This window comes from Anabas testudineus, chromosome 9 (genome assembly GCF_900324465.2).
Source record: "Anabas testudineus chromosome 9, fAnaTes1.2, whole genome shotgun sequence".
NCBI classification, from domain to species: Eukaryota; Metazoa; Chordata; class Actinopteri; order Anabantiformes; family Anabantidae; genus Anabas; species Anabas testudineus.
Window position 1 is genome coordinate 5,557,390 of NC_046618.1, and position 23,256 is coordinate 5,580,645.

General features: G+C 40.5%; 1 protein-coding gene across 1 annotated transcript; it reads right to left on the minus strand.

The window, feature by feature from the left end:
- Positions 1–212: 212 nt before the first annotated feature.
- Positions 213–21,835, minus strand: htr7c (5-hydroxytryptamine (serotonin) receptor 7c). The gene is made up of 2 exons (XM_026342508.1): positions 21,025–21,835; positions 213–2,641 (listed from the first exon to the last, which is right to left on the minus strand). The coding sequence occupies exons 1-2, from the start codon at positions 21,519–21,521 to the stop codon at positions 1,903–1,905; spliced, it is 1,236 nt and encodes a 411-aa protein (XP_026198293.1). The 5' UTR covers positions 21,522–21,835; the 3' UTR covers positions 213–1,902.
- Positions 21,836–23,256: the final 1,421 nt, after the last annotated feature.

Below are 23,256 nucleotides of genomic sequence, written 5' to 3' on the forward strand. Positions count from 1 at the left end.
TTGCAAACCTTCTGACCACAAGACGTGACACATCACACATGTGAGACTCTTCTTCATCTTTGGGTCTCTACAGGACAGTTTCAGTCTTGAAAGCAAGCAGACAGCTGTCACCCGGATTCTGAATAAAAGATTTAGCTGCAAGCGGACAGAGAATTATTTTTTTTTGGGTCACCATCCTAAAATACTTTGCACAAGCATACTGTGGCTGCCTTGGTAAGGCAACACTTGGTTTTTAAGAAATGCCCTAAATGTTTCCTCATGAAACACTTCAATCTAGTCTACATCACATTTTTGACAAGGATATGTTTTGTGGAGCCAGAAAGTCAAAGGAGACGTGTGTGGATTGTCTCGAGTTTAAAAATGTGAGAAAAAAGACGTCAATGACTCTCAGTCTAAAGAGCTACTGCAGAACGGCATTGCAGACAGAAAAAAAATGTTTGCATCAATGTGTACCATCTGATGTGAAGGCCACAGTGACATTTTAACCAAGTGTTTCTTTATTTACAAAGTGATGAAATGTTTTGCCAGTTCCCCGACTTGTTTCAAAGGTAACGAAGCAGTCGAACAGAGCAATCGCAGGGCAGTTGGAGACAAACTGATCTCACACAATATAAAATAGATGTTAATTACAAAATGATGCAAGACAGCGGTACACCTGTTTGGAGGTTATGTACAGTATTCAAAAAGTCGAGGTAGAGAAAGCACACACTGCTTGAATGATAATGTCTGGCATGTCCTACAGGTCACTAAAAAGTTCAAATGGGCGTGTAGTCAGGAGGGAAGTGACCAAATCCTGTTTCAAAAGGGACAACAACCAGTGGAGTAAAATAGGCTGAAGAACATGTACATTATTAAAGTGAGTTCTCTGTATCAATCAATAAAATCAGCAGCAAAACATGGAATGTACAGTAATTGATCAAGGCAAAAATAACACGAGTGAAACCGTCCACAGATCCTGGTTTCTGACACGTACAGTATTTAGTTCATACTGAATCTGAGTGTTAGATAAAAGTGTTTGGGTAAAACATGGGAACCTCTGCCAAACCGTCACTGACTATTCTGCTGATCTGATGATTCACGTATACAGTGGCATGTGAGACAAATATGTTTCATGCAGATGCTAAACAAACTACTTTCTTTTTTTTAGTTTCTTTTTATGGCAACAAACACTTTCACGAATGGAAACTGTTTCTCTCATGTTGCATTTTTAACACTATTTTCTACCCGCAGCCATTCCTTTGGCATCACTTTAAACATTTGTGAAACATTTAAGGTGTTCCTTTTTAAATTTAGTGAGAGAACCAAATTGAAAGCTATGACTGGAGATCAAGTGATATAAATACTTTTATCATAACACTTATTTAATCCTGGCACACAGCACGATACACCTCAAAGTGTCCACCTCCTGTTTGAAATTTGTAACATGCTCAAATGCATGTTTGATGTGAAGATGTTCAGACAACAATGTGCACAAAACATGTTTTTCCTTATCAAACATCCATTTTGTTTTTATACAGAAGTCAGTTTGCTTTCTGGTTTTATAAAAGCACTGGGATGATTGATTGTGTTTACATGTCATTTCCTTTGTCACTACATAATTCCAACATAAATCCAGAGCCAGGACGGAAATGTGGCATATGCACAAAAGCAGTGTCGACTTGAATAGCCCACAGACCAAGTACGTTCTTTCCCAAAATAGAATGACTGAGTCACACACACACACACACTGAAGTAATCATGCTGTCTCTCTGCCTTTGCATAATGGCCAGACAGTGACTCCCCTTCTGTCAGTCCGTGCCTTAACTACAGGCCTGCTGTGCACACGTCGCCCTTTAAGCACCAAGTGTGTAAGTACGGGGCCACCATAAGCCACATGAATATATGACGCTGAAGCACCCTGCTTTACACCTTGAGAGCCTCGTGCACGCCAACAGCAGACAGTCGACGGTTGATGTTGCGATAACGGCAGCGAAGAAGGTCACGGTAAGTGGAGCGCAGGTCTCGGTTGAAGAAAGCGTAGATGAAGGGGTTCATTAGAGAGTTGGCATAGCCTAACCAGAGCAGCGTGCGCTCCAGCCAAATGGGCACGCAACTACACTCCACTCCGCAGATAAAGGGCCTTGCGGTGGAAAGGATGAAGAACGGCAGCCAGCACACAGCAAAGACCCCCACGATCACCCCGAGTGTTGTGGCTGCTTTCTGCTCCCGCTTGAAGATGGAGATGTTTCTGCGCTCACGGTTCAGCAGACGGGACAAGGCAGCGCACTCCTCTGCCACACCAGGCGGCTTCAGGCCTTGCATGCGCAGCGCCTCATTAGCCACTGTTTCAAGGCGCTCGCGCCGCGAAAGGTCGGTGAAGCGGTGCTTGGCACCACTCTTGCGAGCTGCCCTGAAGATCTTGTAGTACATGACCAGCATGACCAGCATAGGGATGTAAAAGGCTACGGCTGTGGAATAGATGGTGTAGCCAAAGTCTTGGCTAATGAGGCACACTCCGGCTGTGTGGACGTTTTTGGCCCACCCGCAAAAAGGTGGCAGGGTAATTGATGCTGACACCAGCCACACTCCCAGGATCATCTTTGCCATGAGCTGACCATTCTGCCGGGCTGGGTAGGTGAGAGGCCGTGTGATCCCCAGATACCTGCAAGGAAACAAGACAAAAGGAGCATGAGTACTGGCTTTCCAACCTAGGATTTAAGAGCAGGAGGCTGCCTTTTTTTAAGCCAGGCTTAAGACAACACTTGAGAGCTCTTATGAACACTGAAAGAGGTCTTTCTTTCCATAATCACTCCTCTTGTTCATACTGGCCACAAACTGATCCCTTTCCTAAAGCCCCCACAATGGAAGTGATGAGGGACAAAATCCACATTAAGTGTTACAGTATGTGCCAAATGTATTCAAATGTGTATCTACAGCTGAGGTTTCAGGAGTCGGGCTTAATCAGATCTTTTTCACACAAAATTCTCTCTTTGTGTTTCCCCAGAAATCGCTTCTCTTTTCAACTGCAGTGGAGGGCAAATAGTAAAAAGTAGGAATTTTATAATAACAACGCTTCTGTCTGACTTCTGTTTAATGTGACTAATTTGAAATGTTGAAGATATATATTCAGATAAACGTTTTAATACATTTGAGGTTTTGCCTCCCTTCTCTTACATAGAGGCATATTTTGGAGGGATTTATTAAAGGTCTGTATTAACAAGAGGAATGTTAAAGAAAGTTTCATTTCAGTTTTCAACTGTAAAACGTCTTAAAGCCTAAAATACGTCTAGTACAATAGCCTTTCAATCTCACACTCACATACAATGCTTTCAGACACTCTGGTGAAGCACATTAATGTGCTGACTAATATAAATAAACAGATGACCACTCATTTCAAAAAGAGACATTTCAATGAGAGGTCATAAGCTCTGTCGTTGCCTGGAGGGCCATTAGCTGTTTTCTCTGGCTCTGGAGGAGCTTGGCAGGTGGAGCAGGAGCTATCAATCAAAAAGGCAGCTCAGTGGTTTCAGACAGCAGCTGGAGGTGTCAGAGAATTTAAAATCAAGCGAGGTGTGAAAGGCTTGAAATTGTACAAAACTGGGAAAATAGTCGACAATCTCGCTAAATGATAGATCTGTGTGTACATCTCAGCATGTTTCAGCTGCATGCCCACAGCCTTCATCAGCATCAGATGTGTCATTGATGAAAGCTGTATGCTTGAGACTCAACTCCTTTTCTCCGGTTTCCATGCTATTGTTAATCACAGGATAAAAAGCTTTAGGGAGCATTGGCAAATTCGCCTCGTTGTCCACCAGTGATGCTATCAGCAGTGTGCAAATCAAATTCAGCTCAGTCTGAGCAGGACTCTTTATCAAGGGCTTTTTAGACAATGAGTTTTTATGCATTGGCTTTAATTTTACTACAGCACAGTTTTGTGCTTGTCACAAATACCATGGGGCTGTGTCCAACCTGCCCTTAAGTAATGGGGTTGCATGCGAATGTGATAAAGAGCACCCGGTTAAACAATAATAAAAAAGAACCCACTCCAGGATGGCTGATGCAAGAAAGAATAGGACCCAATAAAGCAAACGCCGAGGGGCCTGCACACAATTCAAAGACGCCTGGGTTATAGTACGTTACCAACAATTCAGATTAAAGACAAGCAACTGAAAAAATCCGCTTCAACATATTAAATTTCATAATTACTCTTTTACATAAACATTGGAAAAGAGACGGGCATATGACATGCAGCAAAGTTTCTCAGGCAGACTCGAACTGGGGACAAAGTCCAGAATTACCCTAAAGTCCACTTCAGTCCTTTATTAGATTTTTGCTGGCACTCTGCAGCAACATAACACAAATGAATTAGTATGGCACAAACTTGTTTTTTACTTTAATACTGGCATCTGCGGCCCACTAAAGCTTGTTAATAACAAGCAATCCAAGTGGTATTGATCTAGACCAGAATCACTTGCAAAGGACAACAGGGCTTCAACTGCAGCTGAAAGCACTTGATTACTGTATTATCCCACCACTCTCTCTACACACACACACACACACACACACACACACACACATCTGACAAACATTTGATGCTGTACGACAATTAGGCAGCGTTGCCAGGACAACAAGTGAATCATCTTTTATTCGAGACAGGTGTGATTTTTTTGTCACCTATGGCGTCTCAGGTGGACAGGTAGTGGTGTAAAGAACCATGAGACACAAAAATGGAAAGAAAGTCAACACTTTTTTTGTATTGCTGTAAATTATATATTGGACATCAGTGAAATCTCATTCGTCAAGCAAAAGATTTATAGTTTCTATCTAAGTTACTTCACACTATCACCATGTTTTTCATAGTTCCCTAGGCTTGATAAAGTTGTGCTCAGTGAATATTACACTTCAACCACATCCTTATCAATCCCCAGTGCCTCCAACCACTGCGTTAACCAGCTTCCAATGCTCACTTAAAATATAATTAAGCTTTACAGGTGGGGCTGAGCACATGCAGGCAAGTAATGTCAAACAGATACAAGACCGTTCCTGAGATAAGTACACTCCCTGCTGTGGGAATTCTTAGCAATACATAATGAATCTCCAGTAATGCCGTGCTCTTCTGTGAACATATTCCTCAGTAATGAGGAAGGTGGTTGTGGTGTTTATTTAGGGAATATTTGTGTGTCTGTGGGGGGTGGACGGCAGTTCTCCACAACCTATGACTCATCTCCAGCCCTTTAGAAGGCAAAGCTGTTTTCAGACTCACACACGCTAATTACAAAATCCTTTGGCCATCCTTGTAGAGACAAACAACTGGCAGGTCGGATAAGACTGCACGCATTTTAACACTTCATTACATGGCTTATTGCGTGTATTTTAGCAGAATGAGCTGATGTGGACATCTGTGGGATCTCTAGTTGGTTTTATCATGTGCACTTTAACACAAATATATTAAACTTTACTGACCCCAGTAAAACGTTGACGCAGTAATAATAAAAAGTATCACTACAAAATTAGGTTTAGTATTTATGGACAAACAATGAAAACACTACAACATACCAACATAATGTAACATAATAACAATTTTACAAAAGCCAAACAAAACAACAGGAGTCGTTACTTACACTCAATATTCACTCTGCTTTCAACTATTGGTCTACGCAAAGGGGATATATTTAGATTTTATTAGTTACATGTTTAGACATAAGAGGCAATCTGGTATTACATATAGCAGCTTTAAAGAATCAAGTAATAGTTTGGTATGTGCAGTATCTACCTAATTAGACTCCAAATATATAGACAGGATTCTGCAATGTAATTAGTGAGATGTATGTGTAGAAAATAATCCAAAATAAACGAGGGCTTATGAGGAGAACAATATTAAATGCTGTTCTGTTGGATAAAACTGCACAAATCACTTATGTAATGACTAGAAAACGCTCATTATCCCATTAAGGAAACCTGCCTGATAGATCAGAGAATGAGCTGGAGCTCCTGCTGATAGATGGTTTTACACTGAGCGTAGACCAAACTCCAATAGTAAGTAAGATAAGTTAATTCACACAATTAGCTGTTTAAGGCTATTTAGTTAATATTGCTGAGGCTCTTTGTTTGTTAGTGGTTTAAATTTGGGAATTGATGAGAGCTGAGAGGAGCATAATCATGAATGGATAATCAGAAAAATAATCAAAGAATACTGATTAAATAATGTATTGGCGTGGCTTCTTACACTGTAGTCAACTGTCATCTGAAATCTAGTACATGTAGTATCTATATTTGTATATTTCGAGAGTTAAGTGGAGAATTTTCATCTATATGAATCTAAAAACCAGAATATTTGCACCGGTGGGATTAATGTGTGCAGCAGGCAAACCACAGTGTCAGCTCTGTGTAAGGAGGCTTTTCAGTCTTACATCAGCTTGAGCTTTTAGGACATGCACAGGTCATTTCTCTCCACCTGTGGAGCTACTAACTGTCTTTTCTCACTAGAATTAGCTTCACAATAGATGTTGCATACAGCCTAACCTCTAAACAAACCAGCTTTCTACAGATGAGTCTTTATTTCAAAACCATGAAATTACACAGAACTAAGTTATTATGACATTGGAAAAACATTTTCTTCCCTTTCCCCACTATTTACTGTCGGGAGATAAATGAAACAGTAGCATGCTATAATGTAGAATATGTTACAACATATAAACCCACATGGGACAATTCAGAGGTAGTAATCAAGCTAAAAACCACCGGCAATGAGTTATAATAACCTCCTATAAAACAGCATGTGTTTAACAAGAGCAGTGACGCACACGGGGAGTTGTAAGGGATTGTTCATACCTCTGGAGGATTAGGGAAGTATCCAGAGCCAGAGCATCCTTGGGGATTACCCAGCCTCAGACACAAAGAGTGTGCCCAAACTAATGGCGACTTCCATTACTTCTGCAATAGGCTACCAGCTAAGGCACAAAAAAGTGAAACCCGGTCATTTTTAGGTACACTTCTCAAACCTTTAATGTCTGAGAGGGGATACACAGTGAAATATTTACCACCATGCACAAGGTTTGGGCGGCAGAGCTGTCCAGGTTCTCCTGAAGAGGAATTCTGTCAAAAGACTCTTTACCCCACAGAAACTTTCATGTCACTGTAATTCCTATGTCATTGTGGGGCAAAGTGAAGTGCTGCCCACGGAGCAGATAGAGAGAATGTCTTTTTTTTTCTTACTTCGTCACAGTGTATCTACGTATGACTCTACGGGCACAGAGATAAAGACGTCGCCTGGAATCAAATCATCATTTTTGTTGAAATACTGTCTTTTTAAGAACTCAGCTTGGCTGCTTTTTATCCAGGAGCCTGTACTGTGTATTTGCAGTTTTCATGCTTGGTTTGTTACATAAACTGAATGAGTGCTGAATACAAGAACATCTGAACACGTCAACTTCCTTGCTCTGTACTATGTTGTAATAGTATAGTTTTCAACTCTTAGGCCATGCAAAAGTTCTCTTCAGGTAAAAAAGAAAAACACAAAAAGTGTCGTCGTGGAGTATTTATTCTGAGCTGACCTAGACTGTAGAGCAACAACTCTCTAGTAAGAGTTCAGGGATTTCATCAACATCCTCAGTCCTCAAGGAACGCTTCAGCTCTCCTATTCTATTTGAGGAACCTCCAGAAGACAGAAACCGAGCTGCTTCACTAGCAGAGCACACAGCACAAAATGGGCAGAGCTATAATTTCCTCCACAACAAGGACACAGAGGAGTAAGCTCATCTCTCTGCCATCAATTTACGCAGAGCTCACCCTTCCTCTTTTTACTTCAAATGAACTTGCACCTGTTTGGGTCAGGTTCTGTTCGTTCTCTTAGGTTAAGGTAAGAACGAGTGAGTAAAATAGCAGCAGTAGCTTTTTTTTTTTTTTTTATTTCATTTAGACTCTTACATAAGGCAAACTGAGTCATCCCTGGGCAGACGTACTTCTTCCCTCAGATTTGTCTGAAGAACTGCTAGCTGCTTAGGTCAGACTTATGTCAAATAGTGTGTGAATAAGTGCTGGCATTTATTTTAGCCTTCATGTAATCAAACGTGTTGGCTTCTAAGACAAAAGATACCAGAACTTTGTATACTATATTGCAACTGAGCATGTTGTTGGCAAACGTCTGCTGTTGAGATGAGAGGGGAAGCAGGCTTTTTGAGAACAGACAGTAACTACTGACATTAACAATCAACCTGAGCTGTAGTTTGTGTTGAATCATAGGTAAATATTCTCACTATTCAGGGCTTTTTCAACAGAAACAGTTTTGACTTTCACAGATCAGCTCTGTCAGAGTGTAACCTTAAGATTATTCTGCTTCCTGTTCTCATTTTCATTGAACGTGTTTATAAAGGAATATCTCTATCTCTCTATCCAGAAGAAATGATTCGCAATTCACTTGCCAATAAACATGTTGAAATCAATCAAATGCTGTTTTTATGTGCAGGCTGGCAGAAACTCGTCACACATACACTTAATCAGAAACACAACGCAAAAGCCTGAAGCAGTGGTTCAGTAGAAAGAGTCCAACAGCTGTCTTAGCATCTAGCAGAAACTCTAAGAAATAAACTCAGTTCAAGGACATTTCTGACACAAAGAAATCACAAAGAAGATCTACATGAATTAGGATCTCTCCAGCTATAAACGCTAAATAATTCAGGTTTTCAGCCCCCTACAGATGGCACCGCAGACGGTACCTTAAAAACACAAATTATGGTGCTTTTCTGAGCTTTTTCAACTGGCGAGCTATTTACAGAACCATTGTGTGTTCTTGAAAGACACACCTGACGCCACACAGCTCTTCCTCCTTGACTTGAAGTCCTGGCGCCTTTACGAATGTCTGTTTTACTTCCTCGTAATTGTTGTAAAGCGGTAGTGTGGATATTTTATGGCCTTCGCAGCACAGCACACCACCTGTCCCCATCAGCGGTTTACTGGCTGTCACAGCAATAGAGATGATGAGCAGTTATTAGTGCCAGAGTGATAAATGGATTCCCCCTCCAACAGCCAGCATGTCAGAGCTGGGTGCCCTTGAACAACACATACCCTATAGGCTCCACAACATAAATGCAGCATTAGACACTGTGCATTAGAAGGAACATTATAGTTACAGACGACAGTTATATTTTATTCCTCCAACTTTGCTGACCAGATACAATGAGGGGGCTGCTTTTCTACGCTATTATTTTTAGTTAAGAGTGTGACAGCTTTGTTTACAAGGGAACATAATAAGCTGAGATTGTCCTGCTCTTTTTTTTTTCTTTTTTGCCTCGATCACTCACAAATTCAAATTTTTACATTATAATCATAATAAAATGTACAATTTATTAATCCTGTTAGGGAAATACTTGTGGACAGGCAGCTACATTGAGGCACCAAGAGGTTCGAGGTTCAGTGTCTTCTCCAGGGACACTTGTTGCCAGGAATTAAGGCACCAGCAGTCGAACTACCAACCCTGTGTGGCAATGATCACTCAGTGACGTGCTGTCTGAAAGCAAATTTCAGTGCTATTTTAGCTCAAAGTCATCTTCTAGATGAATAATTAAGACAAAACCAAAGAGCCTGTGATGGTTTCACCTTCAGAGCATAAAAAGAAACCTATTCACATAGTATGGTGACAAAAGCACATCACATGAAATATTATGAAATATTAAATACTTAAAACTGAGTAACATCAAGCAACACTGCACACTGTGTTATAGTCAAGTTTCCATTTTAGTACAGTTCCTACTTCACAGTCACATCGTCAGTCTGTCTCTGACACTGTGCACTTTCAAAAACAAACTTTAAATCAAAATCATGTATATTTGTCAAGTTTAATTTTGTAGTTAACCTGCATTATGTTATTTTTACTTAATCAAACATCCCATCATGAGTTTGATTGTCAGTCCCAGTGAAAGTGGGAAAAACATGAATCTCTTATTTAAGCCACTGTAAATTTCGAAAGCAGCGTTAAAGTGAAAGAAGAGGCCAAGTTCACCCCATTACACCAACGTCCTTAACTTAGTCAGGACCAGTTTGAGGCCGACTGCCTAAATTATTCACTTAAAAATGTTTCAGCCATTAGAGAGACTTGGACTGAAGATCTGGGTGTTCCAGTCTCAGAGATGTTATGGGAGGAAGACTTGACAGCTATATGATAGGTGTGGTACAGCAATATTGTCACTATCACATTTGTTTTGGAGCAACTTATTTAATTGGTGCACTGTTTCAAACAATTTCAAATAAACATTCAACCAGATTGCCTCTTAGCAATATTTCACTGTTCTGACAAGACAAGGTCACTTCCCTCTCATTTAAAGCATGTTATGGCAAATACATTAGGGTTTAAGTGAAGAAAATAATAGTTGAAGTCTCTATGAAACATCAAACAACTCTTTCACAACATTGCAGAAGATCGGCAACCTTAATTTCCACGGCCTCACTTATAAATAACTATTATATAAGAAAAATAATGAGGTTAGCATAAAATGTACATATGCATAACAACAGAGAGGCTTTGTTCTTTGACCAGCACTGTTCGAAAGCTCCTCAGTCAATGAAAATGTTTAGTCATTCATACGGTACATTGTGTCTCTGATCTTTTGGGTGGTGTAGCATGGTGTGCACTGATTCATGAATCTGGGCCAGGATGTGTTCAGCAGGGATGAGCCCAGAAATAAGACAGTTCTCTGTCTCTCTCTGGAGTCCACATTAGTATACCAGTCTACCACTTGCCTTTACTTTGTGAATGGATTTTTTTGGCCTGCTTGTTATGCATTTAGCCATTTTTTGCTCTCTGTCAATTCTTTAATGGACTTCCATTATAGTGGCAGCCATGGTGACCAGATTATTGATGCTGCCACAAAGCCTCCGTAGACCTTCCTCTCTTTCAACAGAATGAAATTTGTACAAATTTGTGCGTGCTGCAGCATCAGAGGGATATTCTTAGAGAAAATCTTTCATTTGTGCATAATATGGCATGTGAAGTGCTATTGCTGACCACCGAAATGTCCATTATCTACTGTGGGCATCCGTCCACTAAAAGCCCCAGAAGTTTTAAGTGAGATCCCTGCAGGCTCACTCTAATATTAATGAGTGTGCTAACTCTTCATTATTATACAATGACTAAAGTCTGTTAGTGGAAGGTGAATAAGGATGTACCAGCCAGTCCATCTTCCTCTCTTTTTCCTGTCATGATGATGTGAGAGAGCGAGTGTGAAGAGCCCCTCCATCTCTGTCACATTCCCTTCAGTTCTGTCGCCTAGTGCACTTGCTCTCTCAAAGGACACCTCTAAAGCTAAATAAGCTTAGAGGGAGTCTCAGATGTGGGGGAGGAATCTAATTCTCCATTTCTTCCCATTTTACTTCTGACCTATTAGAAAAAATGTTTAACGAGGTTAGTTACCAAGGATACCACACGCAGCTCCTCTTTTGAGCCGACTCACTTTCTTTGAATTTGGCATCTAACCAGCAGTTAGTGTATCTGAAGTAACCGCACGACCTATTATATGTCATCACATCGTGACTCGGCAAATGGAAGAAGACAGCAGGAGTTGTATCCAACTTGCTCTTGAGTCAGTAGACACTACCATATAACATAAAGGCAAAGGTTGCCGACTCCTATTCTCTTACTGACCTTTTGTTTCTGGGACATCAAAATATCCCTGACCTTCTTTAAAAGAGAGCAAGGGAATGCTACTGATACCAATCTTATTAAATTATTATTCTCTTAATTTCTGACATTTTGTGAACAGAATTCATCCTGTGTGAGCGCATACACACACACACACACACACACACACACACACACACACACACACACAGAAATGTCTAAATCCAAGCTTTTCAACAACATGTAACTACCAGAAAAGATGAAGGTAGTGTTGACTGAGTTTCCATACAGCAAAAATATTCCTTGGCCTTAACGACACTCAAAATCTAAAACACTTTTTTAACATTCTTATCTTTTCTTAATGCTCTTACATGTCTTATGTAAAGGACTTGAATGGCCTGTTGTTGAAAAGGTGCTTTGCAAATAAAGAAATCTAACCTCGCCCCAGGCCTTTCCCAACAGGTTTACCTATATAGAGCAAGTGTTGACTCATCGCTGTGTTAAGATAGTAGCTCCTATGTAACATCATTTTATGTGAGCAAAAGAAAACAACTGATTGTTCCTCTATATAATGTAGATTTGGGCATTTTTGTTCATAATAAGTGCTCTCCATTATTCTCAACAGATCAGTACAACACAGCAGGGCTGAGGGCATTTGTGATCTTAAATAGATCTACAGTTCAGTTCAGTTTATTTGTATAAGGCTCTTATCATCTCATGTAGCCAAGTGCTGGGCGTGACATTTCAATGGATAGTATGCAACATACAGTATAACCCAATAAAAGCACTTTATTCGATAAAGGAAGATTTAGATAAAACAAATGAGAACAGAATGTGATGTACATTCAGCCAGACTGAGGAGGAGAAAAAAATTCAATTGAATGTAATTTAATTTTGCACCAGATGACATACATCAGAACATCAGATATGGAGGTGGAATCTGTGTTCCTGTCTGAGAGCTGTGCACTCAACAGATAAAACTACAGTATGATTGATGACAGGAATATTCATTACAAGAGCCATTTTTACTGCTGCTAACTTGACTATGAGTAAAATAATTGACGTAATAATTCTTCTAATTCTTCTTTGCATTCGCTCTAGTGGCAAAAGATGCATAGATTTCCAGTTACATTTGTACATTTTAAGGATTTAATTTAATGCAGGCTTTTTTAGGAGTTAGACAAGATAGACCATTACAGAAGATCATAGTGTAGGTAAAGAAACACAGGTGAGACAATATGCTATTAATATTTATAGTATTTAACAATTATTTAATATACATGTTAATATTTATAATACTGAGGTGATGGATTGTACAGGTGTACTGCAGACCAAATACCACTGGCCTAATTCAATTCAATTCAATTCAATTCAATTCAATTCAATTCAATTCAATTGTATAGCACCAAATAACAACAGAAGTCATCTTTAGGCACTTTACAGTGTAAGGTTTAAAACCTTACAAAACATAATCTAGCCTAGTAATTAGTCAATAAAAATCACAAAGTCATCCATCTGATACACCAGGGGTGACCAAGCTTGGTTCTCTAGAGCCACAGCTCAGCATGTTTTCCAACCATCTCTGCACTTACAGCCATGATTGGCTTAAATGCCTGATCTAGGTGATCAGCAGAAGGTATGACAGAAATAGCTGAAAAACAAGCAGGACAGTGACTTTTGAGGAACAGGGGAAGCTCCCTCTGGGTAGACAGAGATTATAGGACTCCTCAAAACAGCTGTCTGTGCTTGACTCCGCTGAAAACACTGATCAGCTGGAACACCGAAACTATCTTCCTAATATTGTGTTAGTCCCCCTTACTCTGTCAAAACACCTCTGTCTGTGGAACTACACAGACATTGCCCTGATGTCTGTGAGAGAATGTGCCATTGCCCAGATCATCACATTACCACCGCCCGGTGCCATCTCTTTCTTAAACACCTGTGCACCTGGCTGTCCACATGATTTAAAAGACAATATGATCATTGATGGTCATTTTGCCATCACAATTTGTCCCTTTTAAAAGTCACAATGGAAGAAGGCAACCTGGTCTGATGAATCACATTTTCTTTTACATCATGTGCCAGGTGCTTGTGTGGAGATGAGATGCTGAGTGTCAGTCCAATCTATGGAGTCTGATCAATGGAGGCCCCCCTCTCAGCTTATAGTCTTAAAGGATAAGCTGCTGAAATCATGGTACCAGATAATCAAGGACACCTTTAATGTTTTGTGGGGTCTCCATTGATGGGAGAGAGCTGTTCTAGTGAGAGGTTTATACATGCAGTACATTATGTTGTCACCTTAATGGAGAAGCTAAAGCTTATTGCTATGTGCCGTTAACACACCCTATGAAGGCCACAATCCAAAACATACTGTTACGTAATCATGAACTTTCTCAGCTGTTTCTACAGTGTTAATATGCTGGAATAGGCCACACCTTATGTAAGTCTTGACAGAATTTATCTGCCATTGTGTCACATATGCAACCACAAACATTTCAAAAAGTACAGGGCTGCATGCAGTGCTGTGACCTAGTTAGTAGTCAGTTCTGGGGTTCAGTTTCTTGCTCAAGGGCAGTTTGGCAGTGATGGTTTGCCATGACTCAATTTGCTATCTGACATCTGGAATACAGAATCTGGTCATTGCTGGAAGCAAAATCACTAGGTTTTTAGCATCTACTTGACCTGAGTAAGAGAGAGAATCAGCTAACCGGTTCACATCGAACAATACTCTTGGATTATGCTTAGAATTATTGGACTGAGTTAATTGTGAATTGGATGAATTGTATATATATATACAAGTACACTGCCGGTGAAAAGCTACTCACTGCATCAGTTAGGGTTAAATAACTTGTTGCCAGCTGATAGCTTTTAAAGGATGTTAACTTTGGATGCTTTACAGAATGCTTACTCAGAGACACAGTTTGTGCTGCTCTGCTACACAGGAATGCACAAGATTAGCAACTGCTTTAAAAAAAAAAAGTTAACTTCTGAGTAATATAAAATCATTCATACTGCCTGATTTAATGGACCGTATAAATATTCATTTCATGTGCACAGATGAGCTGAATGCCAAAACTTGAGTTTCACAGTTATTCTGCAGCAGCAGCAATATGCTAAATGTTCATCTCATCTGCAAACCACAGCACAGTATGTGCGTTTGTGTGTGTGTTTGTGTGTGTGTTTGTGTGCGTTTACAGTCTCTCAGCTCCATCAACATGAAACCCATTATCTCACTGCTTGGTAAATGCTTGTTGGCCCCTTGTTCAATCTTGATGAATAATGGACCCCAACTTTGTTATGCCAAACACAAAGAATGATTTATGCCACACTAAAGTCACTCAGCACTTTGCCCTTTTCGGCTTCCTGTCCCAGGATATTGTTGGGTAAATCAAGTGACAAGCTGGGAATAGCAAAATAAGTCTGTAGACTGGTAACTAAACTCTCATGCTCCATGTCAGATTGCACAGGAAAGTGCAACATACCAGTAATGCAGTTGATAAATGGATGTCAGGGATCTACATCTTTTCAGAATTTGCAGTTTTCATCATGCCTATATTCTTGAAGCAAGAAAATATGTCAAACAAGCATGTACCTTGGGTGATATCATTTTTACCCAACCAGAGGGAGGAATTTTTCAAAGCATCAGCGGGACAATCCAAAACAACCTTCATCATAGTCCAATTTTCTATTTTGGCTGGAAATTTTCCATTTTAGACTTTAATCCATCACTTCCATTGCTACTATTTGAATATGATGAATATGCTGAATCAATAGCAGGCTGATTAGTTACATAAGCTGTTATTTAACAATATAACAATAACAGAATAAATCATATCACAGACATGAGATCTGAAGCATGGATTAATGTGGGGTTTTTTTGTTTAGTTGCATTAAAAAAAAAGTCTCCTATAAGGGCAAGAACCAGCGTCTCTACATAAGATTTTGCCTCAGGTTTTCCCCTAAGCTCTCACTCTGTTTTCATTGGCCCTTCACTGAATGATGAGAAGGAGTAGCAAACTTATTGATGGGAAACGTGGCACACACATCTGCCAAACATCAGCATGTTACTTTATCTTTGTGAGCGTGTTAGCATGCTGACATTAGCATTTACTTCAAACCGCTGCATTCAGTACAAGCTTAAAGACCAGTATACTGTTGATTTAATATTCCTCATCCATCCAATTGAATGTTGCATTTCTGCTATTCCCTGAATATCCTGAAGTGAAATGATAGTGTCACATTAATAGCTAATTAAAATATGAGTCTTGTGGGACATTGGGTGAGAAACATTTGGTCATAACAAACAAGAATTAACGCTTTACAACAAGTAAAGTCAGTGACAAGGTGTGAAACTTACATTTGGAATAAATATTGGCCATGTTCTCTATAATGTTTATTTAATGTCTCTAATTAGCACTGTGTCTTAGGTATGGTGAGCCGTCCTTGTTTGCAGTTGAGATACTTATACTGTGAGGGTTTAGGTTTTTAGGACCCAATTAAAATGCCAGACACGGGTGAATAGAAAAGGGAGTTTACTGAATGTGCTACAGTGGTCAGACAGGGGAAGCGAATAAAGGTTACACGGGGCAGGGCACTGAAAACAAAGTAACACCTAAACTAGAATGTCCATAAAGAAGGAAATAAACCAGAGCAAGACACAAGGTAACAACCAAAACAAGAACCAAGAAGAGTTAACAAAAACAAGTTGTTAAACCGGAGAAGTAACAACTGAAAATCAGTGCTCAGATGCAGGCAAAAACTCTCAAAAAAGGGAAAGGCAAAGGGAAGATCCTGGTCCAAAAAGAGTCAGGCACGAGACGGGGCAAACATGGCCGGGGGGGTAGTGTGAGAGCTGAAGAGAAACAAAAGACACGACACGACAATCTGGCAAAGGCACGGGACCAGAGGGAGGTTTAAATAGCAGAGGGTCAACACAGGTCGAGCCGATCAGGTGATTAATAGCAGGGGAGAACAGGTCCAAACCATGAGGGGCGATTACAGAGCTGGACCAGGAAATGACTGTCACAATAAAAGCATAAAAACAGGAAGTGGGACCAGGATCAAAACATATACAATGTAGCACCAAGTCAGAATATGTCAGAAAACGTCAGAAGAAACTATTTTCCTGGTAATAAACACAGACATTATGCATGCGCTTATATTTTTACATTACGAAATAAGAGGGAAAAGAGCCTCTAGCTAGCATCTATTGCAATACTCTGCTTCCTGTAGCATTTGTTATGGTGTGTACTTCTGTGTGACTGCAACATATCCTGATGGACCTGGAGACCTGCTGTAGCTGTCACAGATTTGGTAACAAGCCAAAACTAAATATATTTGTTTTTCTCCTGAACCACTGAGAGGCCTGCAGATAATATTTGCTTGCCCCGTATAAGACAGATTGCTCAAGTGAAACACTTCAAATGACGTGTGACTTCTTCTGGTAACAGTAAAGAACAATCACTGGGTCAAGAGACAAACAGCAAGCTGCTGCCATCATTGAGTTCCCCTCTGATTTTCTGTTCTCAATCATCTGATCCACATTCGTCTTCCATTCCCACACACACACCATCTTCCCATCAATTTGTCTCTCACGTCAATGTGCTTCTGTAATAAGGAAGCAGAGCTGCAGTTGATAGTACTCTTGCTTGAATCAATGATTAACTTGCCACATGCACAATGTGCTCTGAAATATTCTCATTTGCAGCTGTTTTGTTTACAGGATGTTGGCGGTGATAGGTTTTAAATTAAAATATTGTTTCCTCTGTTATTTTGAGCGTGTGTTGTCTTCCCAGTATCAGATAGCTGCAGTGGCTTCTTCCATTTAATTTGTGCCTTGTGCTTTTTACAACCTCTCAAATGTAGCACTCTGTGTAAACTGGTTGTGATCACAGGATTTTAGAAATCAGTGTAACATCCTATTTAATACCGAAACACACTTTCTGTCCCAATTTAGCATTCCTTTACAAGCATGCACTGCCTTTGATCTGATCACAGTGGCCTAGCAGGAGATGTCCAATCCTCCACATTTCAGTGAGGTGGCTGACATGTAGGAAGTGAAGAGTGAGAGTGCGGCTTTGGTGTCACATTGCATTACCTGAGGATGCGTCAGTTAGGTCAAGTCATCTGTGCTGCGGCTATTGCGAGTGGAAGCAAGCATTTGGGACAAACTTACAGTACGTGCTGACCTCACAAAAATGTGATCAGGTGTGGAGGGCAGGTGGATGTGGGAGCTGTGTGTGACCCTCGGCTCATCTGTGACAAACCAGTTGGCAGAAAGGATGTAGAGGCTGTGGATAATCCTGCTGCCTTCTAAAGGCCCTAGCTAGTATGATTTCCTTCCTCAAATCCCCTGCAGGAGCTCACTGGTGATCACACCTACACTGTCTTTTCTTTAGTCTGAACCTTGGTGGAAAGTTTACTTTACTTGGGTTATGTGATATTTATTCTTGACCTATAGTACATCTTCCAAAAGTTCACTGATAGTTAAGCCAGACTATATATGAGCTGCAAATTTAACTAACATCTCCCTCTTACTATAATCCTTTCTTTAAACTAAGTTCTCTGAGGACAGTTATGTTATTAAAAGTTATTGCTATGTTAGATGATTTATCAAGCGTATTTTAGGAAACGAATAGGCAGAAGTTTGACCTTTAGGATTTGAAATGAATGGAGCATTAATACACTGACTTGGTGTAGTAGTTTTATTTTTACTGGATTAAATTAAAACACCCACAGAAAATGATGCTAACTTTAAGTAATTTAAGCCATTAACGATTTCTTTATTGATTTTACAATACAGTATGTATGTATGCATGTTTTACACATATATGTTTACATGTATATGTTTGTTCATGATAGATTATTTAATTCGGGTTGCACACCTCTAAAATTAAGATGCAGATAAAATTCACTCTCCCTATCAAAATGATACTGTGTGTTAATGTGAGAAGAATGCTTCAAGTCACTAGAATATGTACTAAGCCGTTGTACTGTCTGTAGAATTTGACCAGTGTTTCATTTAATATCTGCTGTAAAGAAAGTTTTCTTTAGCTCTGAACTGATCTTTCTAACATCCAGATTTAGAAAGATGTGGGTATTTACCAGGCACAGGATGCGACAAAAGACACAATTGAGTTACAGGCCTGCTGCATCTATTTTTATAATTTTGCTTTCAATATCTTGTACAACCACAAGCTTTATATGTGTGCAATACATACATATACTGTATATGAAACGTTTCCATTGTGGTGGCCTTGACCTCATTTTTTCCCCAGATTCCCATTTGGGTGAATTCATTGCTAATTAGACTTGTGTTTATGTGGATGGTAACTATCAATCTGCCCATATATTACAACAGGATGACAGTTTTCTTTTTGAGTACTATCATCCACAAAGTCCCTGCAGAATCACAAGTTCACTATGCCCATACACTGGGGACCACCCTTCCAGTACTGCATTGGTCATATTGGCATATAGACTAAACCATCTCCACTGTAAGCCTACACTAACTGTGAAAGACAATCGATATCCCTCTGTGGAATGGAGAACCCGTCTTCAGGAAGTGTATAACTACTAAAAGCACCTGTTCAATGAGCATTGTTTGTAGCAATCCCTACAATCCCCAGTTTCAGGAATCCCAGATGTCAGTACTAAACCCATAATTACAGCTAATAGTGTGTCTAATTGGCAATCCCCATCCTAATGAGTTATCTCTGTGATTCCCATTGTAAATCATATGCCAAACACACTCTGCATTGTTAATTAAAATGTGTCTGTTTTCACGGAGATCAGCGCAAACAGTTTACAGAAGTGTCTGTGCAGCTTGCGTGGGAATGACAATAGGTCCAAACTGTGTGGTTTGGTGGGTGTAGCCACTTTTATTTCATGGTAACGCTTTCAGTCATCTATCTTTTCAGATATGTTCACTTGCAGGCTGAGCCATTTGTCCTTTCTGAATACAACGTTCACTAAGAACAGTTCTCACATCGCTAGTGACAGACAATGGATGTGACATTGACAGAGGCAGTTTTCTACACTTCTGCTTATCCTTAACGGGATGGCAAGGAGAGGACTGGATTTCACATGCTGTACTGATAGAGTGTATTTCAGTTTAGTTTTTCTGGACACAACAAAGAAGATAATTCTGTAGGTGTTGGCACAGGACAATCTGCAACTAGTTCCATATTAAGAGGCCAGCTTACTATCTGACTGGGGAGTGATTGGCCACAGCTAACATAGAAATTACACATTCCCTTATCTCTAAACTTTTAAGTGCTTGCATGTATCTACCCAACTAAACCCTCTATCCAAACCATCATCAGCTTTAGCTGACTGTAGAAATCACACTGATCAAGTTCCTCCTAATAGCTCCTCAGGCGTACTTAAGTCCCTCATGCTCAGCACATTCACAAGGACGGAAAATGTATAATTCTGGCAGAATTGCACTGATGTAATAGTGCTTGATTGGAAAGCAAGAGGAAATAATCAGATCATCAATACTACAAGGAGCTTTTGTCTTCATTGTGGTTACTGAGGGAAAGCACTGACACAGATCACTTGACTTTTATTTCATTGTGGATTATAGTGGGAGCAGTGGACATGTGTCATTTGTCACAGGCTATGTAGCATACCTGAGACGCAGAGTGGATGTTGATGAGTAGGGTTGAGTGGTCAGGCCTTACACATTATGCATTCACAGGCTAAATGTTGAATTTGAGGCAACTTGCTGTGGGGAGTTTCAGAACTCACTTTCATGAATAATTTTTAGAACATTGTGCTGAGGCAAGATGAACGGGTGGTAAACCTCATATTTATGCAGCCAGACATAAAAATATATATGTGGTTAAGCTTTTTTTATAAGTGAGCTTTGCTTATTTATTTATTGCACTGAGTGTGAAGTGGACTATAGCAGTTGTTTTTTTTGTTTGTTTGTTTTTTTTAATGCACGGTGGGGGTAATGATAGAGAGCAGGTGCGACCCCTGACAGAAATGTAGGGCGATGATAAATCATTTATGAAAGTCACAGCAGCTGTAAGGTCGATGGGCGGTGATCCTAAATGCGTAATTACAAGAAACACTGCCCACGGTCCGGTCAAGCAAATTAATTAAGCTTGGTATAAATGAATCAGAGTCTACCTATTAATTTTCTGGATCAGTGGCTTCAGCTGCACAGATAACCAGAGAAACGGTATAGCTGGAATTAGGCATTTAAATACTGACCTCTAGTGCAAAAACTGCCATTTTGTCGTGCATTTATCTTATAAGTCATTACATTATTTGGCACCTTAAGCTAATTATAAAAATGACTTGTACTTCTCGTCTCAGTGTAATTTCAAACACAAGGTGCACATGCGTAATTTTGGCGCAGCTGCAGAATAACAGCCCTCGGTATCAAACCTACTCCAGTCCAGCTGCGAACTTTTGGAACTTACCTATCAACGCTGATCACACACAGGGTCATGATGGAGGCAGTACAGCACATTACATCCATGCCGATGAAGATGTTGCAGAACACCTCTCCAAACAGCCACTTGCCCCCGGTGAGGTCTGTCACTATTACAAACGGCATCACAACTATGGCCACTGACAGGTCCGCCACAGCAAGGGACACCAAAAGGTAGTTTGATGGTTGCCTTAGTTTCTTCACCACGCACACTGCAATCACCACCAGCGTGTTTCCCATCACGGTGACCGCCGTGATGATCGCCAACATTACCCCGATAATGATCTTCTCCGGACGCCCGAAATCCAGAAGCTGCTCCCCGCACGACTCGTTCCACATTGTTGTGGGACTAATGGTGACGAGGACGTTGTACAGCAGCTGCAGAGTGCCATTGATAACTTCGGAAATATCCTCTTTCTTGTTAAAAGTGAGCTCATTTCCCGAAGTATTGAACATCACGACAACGTTATCCCGGTAAGGGTGCATGGGACGCCTCGCCAGAGCGCTCCAATTACGCGCATATTTGGATGTGTGTAACCTGCTCTGGGTTCCTGTCCAGCGGTTTTAGATTGAGGATGTTGCAGCTGCACCACATCAGAGCTGCCAGCAACTCAGAAGGATTCTTGTTTGGTTTCTGTTTAAGAATGATCCGTTTAGTGAAGTGTTATAGTCCTATGCGTAATCCATCGCTAGAAAGAAAAATAACTTCTACTCAAAACCTATTAAATCACAAAAAGTCACACGGTGTGAACAGTTGCTCCAGAAGTGCTTCGTTCAGTGCTTTACCCCGACAAATATGGGTTATGATGCGCTTTGCAAACCGCACCTATCCGTGTGACGCATCTCTTACAGCGCACAGGCAGCCCACTGACCGAAGATGTACGCGACATAGGGGATAAGGAATACAACAGCTGTTTCAAAGTGGGTGCGGGGAGCCCCAAGCGTGCAGAACCACAGATAGTTTAGTGAGTGTTGTGCATTTGGGCACGGGGTTTCCTCTCCAAAGTGTACTTTCTTCCTCCAAGCATTGTAGAGCACAGTCATCACAACATTAATTGTTCTAAAGTGGTGTTTATTGCGCGCAGGTTTATTAATAAAATCTAACGTGTGTCTATTTTATATCTGTCTGTGAGTCAAAATCCCACATAATATCACACATCATATTTCCTCCTCATAAATATTTATTATTATGTACAGAATGAGAAAGCTAGCAGTCTTTTTTCTTATGATTTATAGCTCTTAAACAGAGCCCAGCCTTTTTTGGAGAAGAGAGTTTGCTACAAAAAAAAATCCCTCCTTTGTCTTACATACCACTTGAATATAAAGAAGAGACAGGAAATGAGGCTTATGGCATTTTGCCAGTCCCTCCAATAAGGAAAAAATTAACCTGTTTAAAAATAGAATATCTCCAAAATTCAAAAGCAACACCACTTAGGTTAAAATACATTTCTCTTGCAGTAGACAATGGGCTTTTCTGTTATTATGTGCCAACACTTTTCTTGGTTGCTGTGGCTCCACAAATCTAAGCTTAAAGACAAGAAGAGAAAATCCAGCACTGCTGACTATACTGGGAGGCTATGAGGACATATGGGAAAGCTTCCCAGGACATTGGCTGCTAGCATTGTCGTCCAAGCAGCAACAGCTGTGGTGTGTTTGTCCCCTCTGGTTCTGGACAGGCTGATGCTGTTTCCCCACAATTCCCCCTTAGCTTGTCATTGCTGCCCCTCTCCCCATGAGTTGTAAGCAACCTCAGTTTTGGCCTTTTACTTACCATTATCTACTACTCAGTCTGGCAGATAGATCAGTAACGACCGTCACATCAAGTTACTGCCAGTAACCACTGACAGTTTGTTTTAGACCTCCTGCTGTCAGGGAAATGTGGCTAAGGATAATATTGATGCATAGATGTCAGAGAAGTTGGGTTAGTTTCCAGAGTGGAAAGCCTCTGAGGCGAGCTCCCAGCCCCTGTGCAAAGCAATCTGTCAGCATATCAGTGCCTCGTTCAGCCCCTCTCAGTGTTAGAGGGGTTAAACATGTATGGATTACACCTGCTTTGTGAGCAAGAATTAAGTGATGGTCAAGTAAAAGCATGAGAAGAGAATTTTAAATCAGACCGCTGCAAACTGTAGGCAGTTAGTGGAGTTGTTTTATCTTTTTGGAAGCCTCAGCATGGACAGGCATTCGGGTACAGGCAGATCACGGCCAATGGGCCCTTAAACAG